At 38.9% G+C, this 8,722-nt stretch overlaps 1 protein-coding gene across 1 annotated transcript in view; it reads left to right on the forward strand.

Moving 5' to 3' along the window:
• The window catches only part of mertka (c-mer proto-oncogene tyrosine kinase a), a 22,843-nt gene that overhangs the window by 11,560 nt on the left and 2,561 nt on the right, over positions 1-8,722 (forward strand). Inside the window, 11 exon segments of the mRNA XM_014001757.1 lie at positions 116-202; positions 323-438; positions 524-713; positions 2,982-3,127; positions 4,644-4,779; positions 6,655-6,796; positions 7,292-7,380; positions 7,474-7,569; positions 7,663-7,743; positions 7,832-7,924; positions 8,008-8,126. Of these exon segments, the coding sequence (XP_013857211.1) occupies positions 116-202; positions 323-438; positions 524-713; positions 2,982-3,127; positions 4,644-4,779; positions 6,655-6,796; positions 7,292-7,380; positions 7,474-7,569; positions 7,663-7,743; positions 7,832-7,924; positions 8,008-8,126 (1,295 nt within the window).

Raw genomic sequence — 8,722 nt, forward strand, 5'->3', positions numbered from 1 at the left:
ATATTTACGTTTGTGGTTGTAATGTGACAAAATATGGAAAAGTTCAAGGGGTATGAATACTTTTGCAAACCACTGTATACACCTCTGCTAAATAGTACCTGTTTGTCTTCGCCAGGTGTTGACAGGTACACTAGGTTCAGTTGTGCAGCTTACAATTCAAAAGGTGTCTCTACATCCAGAGAAGCCAACATTAACATCAAAGGTAAAACTAAGATTCTGTTAGTGAACATTCTGTTTAAAATGCTCCTTAAAGTCATTGTTTTAAAACAAAAAAATCCCTGTTAAGTATCATTTTACGTTCTTTCTGTGTTGTGTTTTGTAGTTCTTCCCAGTCCTGTGTTCAATGTTACCGTGACGGAGAGGCAGTCCAACAAACTGATGCTGAGCTGGAGCCCCGGACARGATGGCTTCTCTCCACTCACCAGTTGTCACATCAGGGTGAGTTTCAGCGCAAGACAAGCTGTTCAATTGTTTTAGGACCTCAGTTCGATCACTTCCTCTCTTCTGCTTCACGTTCCCAAAGGTGAAAGAGGTGAGTCGTAGGAAAGGGGAAGTGACGACCACCAGATTCGTCAARGTCACCGTGCCGCCGTTCCATTGTGAAGTCCCCGGGCTGAAAGCCATGATGAGCTAATAAATGAGTGTTTCCTGTAGCAACGAGGTGGGGTCCTCACCGGTCTCTGTGTGGGTCCAGAGCAACACCACGGAGGGAGGTGTGTTCATTCAACAGTTTCATGACTTACAAACCAAAATACAAATTAAAGAAGGCATGCATATCTCCTGCTGCCTTTCATGAGTTTTAGACCAAGATRYTCTTGCTCTGAAAAATGACTAAGCTATAGTTTTTATCAAATCTTGAAAAACATTAATGCACAATCTCCAGTAATATGAATTTCTCAATAACTACCACACCAAACTGAGCTCAGTATCAGTAAAACAGACTGAGCTATGAACATTTTTGTGTTGACCAATGTCAGTTTGCTGTGGTGACCCTCCRGGTTTGGATCGTCTCCAAAAGTTAATCATTTGTTGATGTACATCCAGTCATTATTTCCTGAAAGTAGTGTTGTAGTCAAGACCACCTAACCTGGGACCAAGTCAAGACCAAGACCAGAGTGTATAGAGACAAAGACAAGACCAAGACTTTTAAGGATGTGACCAAGTCAAGACCAAGACTTTTAGMGGCTGGACCAAGTCAAGATCATGACTATAAAGCYTTGGACCAAGTCAAGACCAAAACCAGTGTATTGAGACAAAGTCAAGATCGCAACTTTTAGGGGTGGTACCAAGTCAAGATCGCAACTTTTAGGGGCTGGACCATGTCAAGACCAAGACTTTTAGGGGCTGGACCAAGTCAAGACCAAAACCAGAGTGTATTGAGACCAAGACAAGACCAAGACTTTTAGGGATGTGACCAAGTCAGAACCAAGACTTTTATGGGCTTGACCATGTCAAGATCAAGACTTTAAGGGCTGGACCAAGTCAAGATCATGACTTTTAGAGGCTGGACCAAGTCAAGACCAAAACCAGAGTGTATTGAGACCAAGACCAAGACTTTTAGGGATGTGACCAAGTCAAGACCAAGACTTTTAGGGATGTGACCAAGTTGAGACCAATATTGAGGGAGGGAGAGACAAAATCAAGACTAAAACCAGACAAAAAAAATGGAAACTAGTGCTCTAAAACATACAGTATACTGTACACAGGTAGATGTAATATGTACTGTATATTGACTAAATCTCATTATGAAAGGGTTGAATAAAGAATTTTACTACAGAGGCAAATTGCTAACATTAGCTAGCAAGCTAGCTTTGTGATTCCTTTTAAGTTGGACATAGAGCAGTCCCTACCATCTCTGAAAGTGAAGTACTGTAGAATTTACAAGTCTGGATGTTGTTATACAAATATATTATTTATGATTTATGTAGCTGAATTGTATTACTGAAAATTTTGCAGATATCAAAAAAGTAAGTAAGTAAGTAAGTAAAGTTTTATTTATATAGCACCTTTCATAGAAATAGATTCAGAAGGTGCTGTACAATCAGAGGGAAATCAAAAGATATACAATCAGAAGAAGATATACAAAAATTTGGAAAATTGTGAAAAAAGTGGAAAAAAAACCACTGCTCACTTCCTTGGTTGGAGTGAAGGGGGCAGGGATGGTTGATGGCAGTAACAACAAAACATACTTAGCAATGAGTCAGGCTTGGATTAAATCAGTATGTTTTACATCCAATAACAGCAAGTGTGTAAATAAATAAACTGGACAATATTCTGCCAATTTAGTGATATTTCCATAATTGTGGTCTTGATTGGTCTTTAAATAAAATCCCGTCCTCAGTGTCCAAGAAAAAGACAAGARAAGTATGTGGTAGAGTCCGAGACAAGGCCGAGACTATGAAAAAGAGGTTTTGAGACTGGTCTCGAGTACTACAACACTGACTGAAAAAATCATTAAACTCTGTTCAGTAGGTCATGAGATATTTTGCTAAKAGGCAAACAAGGTTAAATTCAAAAGCTAATGCTAAACTTTTAAACAAAGYTCTTGGTACCACTTGGAATGTGTGATTCAGCTGTTCTCAGAGTGAAATCTTCTGTCATAGAATTTGACAGAACTCTATGAACTATATGAACTCAGAACTATCTTCAGAAAAAAATGTGGCTTCCACCAAATCTGTTGTTTTCTAGATGGACCACCCTGGAAATGGGAGTGGTCCCCGCTCAGAAAAAAAAAAAAAAAACATTTCTAACTGGGTGGAGCTGCTTTCAATTTCCTTCCTAAAGCCACCGCAGGGAACATTTTTAGTTGAAAGATTTGATTTGGTATTCCAGGAAATGAGAAAATGCCAAACCGTTATCAGACATTCCAGTGATGCCATGGTCTTTTTAAAAWTTTTTCAGTCCTATAAGAAGTCCATTGTCTTTGTTATTAATCTCATAAATATRTCTCCCACTCCATATTTTACTTGTCCTCCTCTCAGTGCCTTCAGTTTATCCACAAGACGTCACCGTGCACCTGAATGAGTCGTGGCTGGTGATCAGGTGGAAGCCTCCACCYGAGGATAAGATAAACGGCGTCCTGCGTGGCTATGATGTCATCGTGAGGCACGATGCTGATCATAAGAAGGTGAGCTCAGCTGCCTCAAAGTAATAAAGATTTAACTTTTTATTGTTTTTGTTCTTTCCTTCTGTCATTTTTAAGTGTGCACCACGTGTCAATTTTTACAAGGTGCTAKAATCAAAGCTCTTGAAATCCTTTACTTGTTTGTTTTGTTTCTTTTATTGACTACTATGATGAGTAAGCTGAAACTGGAAACATCTGATCCTCCCTTTGTCCTCCCTGGTGAAATAATGGTCAACTTCCTTATTATCTAACAAGTCATCTGTTTTTTTCCCTCACTTTTCTTATAATTGTTGCTCACTGAGAAAATGGGCAGCAATAATGTTTTTGCACCTGCTCACTTTTTTTGTGCGTGTGTGCATTAATCTGCCTGTCTGTTAGCAGGATTTTTTATGAACCGTTTAATGGATCTCAATGAAACTTTCAGAAAATAATCATTGGAATAACATCTTCAACTCTTTATCTTTTGGAGTCAAACCAATTCAAGTTGGATGCCACAGCCAACTGACATTACATGATACAAAATAGGCTATAACTCAAATCATTTTACAGCTTTTCATCTAAAATCTGCTATGGTAGTAGCTGAGAGTCAGACACAACATATWCTCTAAAACTGATGTCTTGCAATATAGCATTAGCTGTTTTCTAGGTCTGACTCAAATGGCAACGTCACTGTCGTTTCTCAGCACAAAATGATCTCAGTCTAAAACTCTGGCATGAAAGGCAGCGGGTGTTTGGCATTCCTTTGACGACTGCTTTTTTTAAACAACTATTTGTCCTCTAATACAATAGTGCGTTTCCTGTACGTTCTTTATGAGTTGTGGTCAGAGGAAGCTGATGATGTGAAAACTGTTCATCATGTGGACCTGAGTCATCAGAGTTTGAATGAAATATGAAAACAAAGGGGTGCGTACATTGTGCCAAAATAGTTCCTACTATCCTGTCAGAGGGTAACATCGCAGTGGGGATGACTGGAAACGTGCACAAAGGTAGCTCAAAATTCTTCTGGTTTTATAGGAATCAACAAAGTGCAAAAGTCAGGATATGGCAGCAGCGTAATATCTTCCTTCAATTCTAACGTCCTTCTCCAAAACCAGCTGAGAGTTCTGTGCTGCAGCCTGTTTCCCCTCAGATGACATCAATCATGGGTTCTCCTGTCAGCACTTTGGCGAAGCAGAGCAGCAGCAGAAGATGTTGGGAATTTCAACACTCTGTCTGTCACATGTTCCTTCACACTCAGCATGAGCCCTTCCAGAAAGTGGGCCTCCTCCTTCCCTTTTTTTTCTGTCTGTTAGTAGTTTCATTTTGTACAACAGTAGTCAGTGTGCACTTCCTTCAAATTTCCCAAAAGGTCTTCACAATGGAAGCATCCCGATGAATAATCTTCCATCAGAACAATCCCAAATTTGAGAGTTTACTTCACATTTAGTCTGTTTTTTTCTTTCAACAAGTCCAAATTTTATGTTTTATATAATATTATAAAACATACCCGAATGATATTGTCTGTTTTGTTTTATTTCAGGTCCACACTAACACCACAGTGGCCTTTGTACAWCTGACAGACTTTAATCACACCTACAGCGTGGAGGTGGCTGCGTGCACGCAGGCAGGGAGCGGCATGCTCAGCAAACCAGTCCGGCTCTTCGTGCCGGGGGACCGTAAGGCTTTTTAAATGCTGTAAAGTCTTCTGACTGTGTACTGTAAAACAGAAACTCATAATATTCAAGCTGTATTTATAAAGTAAAATATGTGCATGAAATATCGAAACATTTGCTTAAAAAATTCCATCCTTGTGATGCCACAGTGCAGTACAATGAGAGCAGAGGCGGAGCTAGACTTTTTGGCAATGGGTGGCCCAGGGGTGGCCAGAGTCTTATCTAGGGGGGCACATATAAAAAAATTAAACTACCCTGTATTTGAAATTTTAAGATGGTTTAAATGGTTATAATTCAGCAATTTAAAACTAATTGAGCTGAAATTTGTTGTGGTTCAACCAAGAATGATTGCTTGTCCCAATTTAAGCTAACTGCTAATGCTAATTTTACAAAGGGCTTTTATTTAGCTATTAATTACACAGTTGAAAATTTATATAGTAGTAGTAGCCAAAAAAATTTCACAAAATCTGAAAGTAAATATAAAATCCAAGATGGCCATCAAAGCTAATTTCAAATAATTATATTTCAGCCATTTTTATTCTTTTGGGAAATCTAAAATTTAAGCTTTTAGAGATGTTAAGCTAAAATTCAGTGTGAATTTATTTGAATTTAGATTCTAAATTCAAATAAAATATTCCAAAATGGTCACCAATACTAAATCCAAATGACTACAATTTTTAAATACAAATTGAGCTGAAATTTGGTGTGGTGAAATTGTTGCTTTATTGTAATTCCGTTGTTTCGAAAAGTTTTTATATTTTTCTTCACACACTGATAGTTCATCTCTACACTAGATAATACAGCTGAATGATCTGTTTTAGCTCTAACCGTCCCATCTTTTTTTGCCATATGCGATCTCCACCCCCAATTATCAATCATTTGGGGGCCGGCACCTGGGGGTGGCCAATCAGGTGCCTGAGGTGGCACTTGCCAGCTCGGCCAAGCATCTGGCTCCGCCCCTGAGCAAAAGCACAAAATGCAGATGGAGGGCGGGAAGTGAAGTAGCAGAGGATCTGCCGTGTGAAAAAATACCCATACCCAATCGTTCTAATCAAGAAACGGAATTATTAAYTTATAAAGTTTAAATTATTAAGTACCAAATGCCGCAAAAAAGTAYATTTTAAACCTGCGTCTGTTAATGCTGGTGTCTGCAGCGACTTCCTCAGAGGTATGTTAGCTAGCTAGCTTGGTTTGTGGCTGTGTTTATTATTGGTCGTTGTAAAATGCTCATTTACTTAGTAATTATTACTAAATTACCAGTACTCTAATATGGACTTCATCTTAACTTTTTAGGCTGCCCCTAGCTTAATGTGTCGTTGTTACCTGCTTGTTGACTARTGCTAGCATCTTAACATATAAAACATTATAAGAACTCATTCATCCTAGTGAAGACCAAACGATAATCATGGTGGAGCTGTTTGGTACTGAGGTTGTGGACCCACCCCCTGACARTCTACGCCTRCAGACTTTTATAGGCTRTCATCTGTCTMAAGGACCAGGTAATCTGATATCGACAGCCTCAAACTCGTGGGTCACGTCAACATATTTCTGAACTAATCGATGGTTTCTTTGTCTTGAAACTGGATCTAAATCTGCAGAGCACAAACTACAACAGTTTCCTCCATAGTCATTTTACTTCCTGCCCGCCATTTGCAGTCGTGTATCATCAAAACCACGTGGCTGAAACCCAGCCATGTGCTCTAATTGCTCAGTTATCAATTTAAAATTGTGACAATAGAAGGCAGCTGTGTGTTGAAACTGATAAAATAGGTTAAATTAAACTGATAGATCTGTGGATATTCTGCTTTCTGCCTTTTAAACAATTATGTTTTTTATAACTTAATTTGATTATCTTACTATTTTTTTCTCTCCTTCCAGATTCAGCGGTGACCCCTACCCCAAGCCCGGACTCAGGGGCTCCAAACACGACGATGATTGTGCTCACCGTGCTTTTTTTCTGTTTTCTGATAATCATCTCGATGGTTCTGTATTTCCGCTACAAAACGATCGACTGTTTTGGGTAAGTTAACAAACACCTAACTGCTTACCAACTGCAACCTAGTTATTAATATTAAAAATTTTAAAAGTTGCTATTATTTATATGAATTAATGTAAAAAACACGTAATGGTGCAGATTTACACCAGGTGCCTGTTAAATAACATTTCTTTGGTAGCAGGACTCATAATAATAACTTCCGGCTTTGTTCAATGGACTTCCCTCACTTCCTTTTAGTCATCTGAGGGGAAACGTGCAGCTGGTCTTTTTTTTTTTTTTTTTTTTTGCTGGTCAGTGGAGGCTCTGACTCACGCTTTCATCTCAGGATATGATTGGAATGTGTCACAGGCTGCTGCACAGATAAAAACAAACAACATCTGACTTCCAAGTCAGGTATAAACAAACCAAAGAGGAGGCCATACTACTGTGCGACCACCTTGGAAGAATCTGAGCTGCTTAATTTTCCAAACTGTAATTTTTTATTTTATTTTTCCCCCTTTTCTTTGTCTCCCTCTGCAGGTGGAAGTTGGGACCTGGAGAAAACTCACAACCTGTCATCCTGCACGCCAACCACAGATCATACAACCGCACAGCAGTAGCGGTCACACGTATGTTTTTAAATTAAAACAGAAAGGAACAACGGTAATATATTTATGTTCATTTTTAGATAAAGCTTTTTTTTTTTTGGCTCCTGTCTACAGTTGCAAACCTTGGTATTAGTGAAGAACTCCAGGCTAAACTTCAGGACGTGATGATCATGAGGACCCTGCTCTCGATAGGAAAGGTCCTTGGAGAAGGTGAGTGAAGTGTTTCGTGTGTATTCTTTTAATTCAGATCTGCACAAAGCTTATGGTGCTTTTAGTTAAAAATATTCACAAGTGGTTCACCAGGTGAATTCGGCTCCGTTGTTGAGGGACGTTTGAGGAAACTGGACGGCACGTCTGAAAACGTTGCAGTGAAGACAATGAAAAGTACGCTCTGATTTGTAATGATTTTAAATGAATTAAATTCGGATATGAGGGCAAAGTCAAATATTTTCCCTTTTMTTTTGTCAAACAGTGGATAACTTCTCTCACAGGGAGATTGAGGAGTTCCTGAATGAGGCAGCCTGCATGAAAGATTTCAACCATCCTAATGTCATCAAACTGCTCGGTATGAGGACGTCTCTGCAGATCTGATTTGTTCCCTCGTCTCTTCTGATTGACACGTCCTCTGTGCCGACTTGTCCTCGTTAGGTGTGTGCTTGGAAGTAAGCTCAGAACACGTTCCTAAACCCATGGTCATCCTCCCGTTCATGAAGCATGGAGACCTGCACAGCTTCCTGCTGCGCTCACGCCTGGGAGAGAGTCCAACGGTAGAGCTCCTGCCAAAGTTTTAAACACTTTTTTATTAACTAGAACAGATTTTTAGATCATTATTAGAGAKACGGCATTAAATGGGAAAATTCAGTGTGAACGCTGAGGGCTGAATGAGTTATMATGTTTGTTGTAGAAGTTAAAACCTGGAGTTAAGGCAAGTAAGCTAAAAAAATAACCACCAGAACTAGCAACTAAAATTTACATTTATGTGGCTAATAGTTTAACATAACAGAACATTAACTAAAAGTACAAAAACTGAAGCTAAAAGTAGCAGAACATTAGTTAAAAGTACAAAAACTGAAGCTAAAAGTAACAGAACATTAGCCAAAAGTACCAAAACTGAAGTTAAAAGCTAAAAGTAGCAGAACATTAGCCAAAAGTACAAAAACTGAAGCTAAAAGTAGCAGAACATTAGCCAAAAGTACCAAAACTGAAGCTAAAAGCTAAAAGTAGCAGAACATTAGCCAAAAGTACCAAAACTGAAGCTAAAAGTAGCAGAACATTAGCCGAAAGTACCAAAACTGAAGCTAAAAGTAGCAGAACATTAGCCAAAAGTACCAAAACTGAAGCTAAAAGTAGCAGAACATTAGCC

Source organism: Austrofundulus limnaeus, unplaced genomic scaffold (genome assembly GCF_001266775.1).
Source record: "Austrofundulus limnaeus strain Quisiro unplaced genomic scaffold, Austrofundulus_limnaeus-1.0 Scaffold0, whole genome shotgun sequence".
In the NCBI taxonomy this organism is placed as follows: Eukaryota; Metazoa; Chordata; class Actinopteri; order Cyprinodontiformes; family Rivulidae; genus Austrofundulus; species Austrofundulus limnaeus.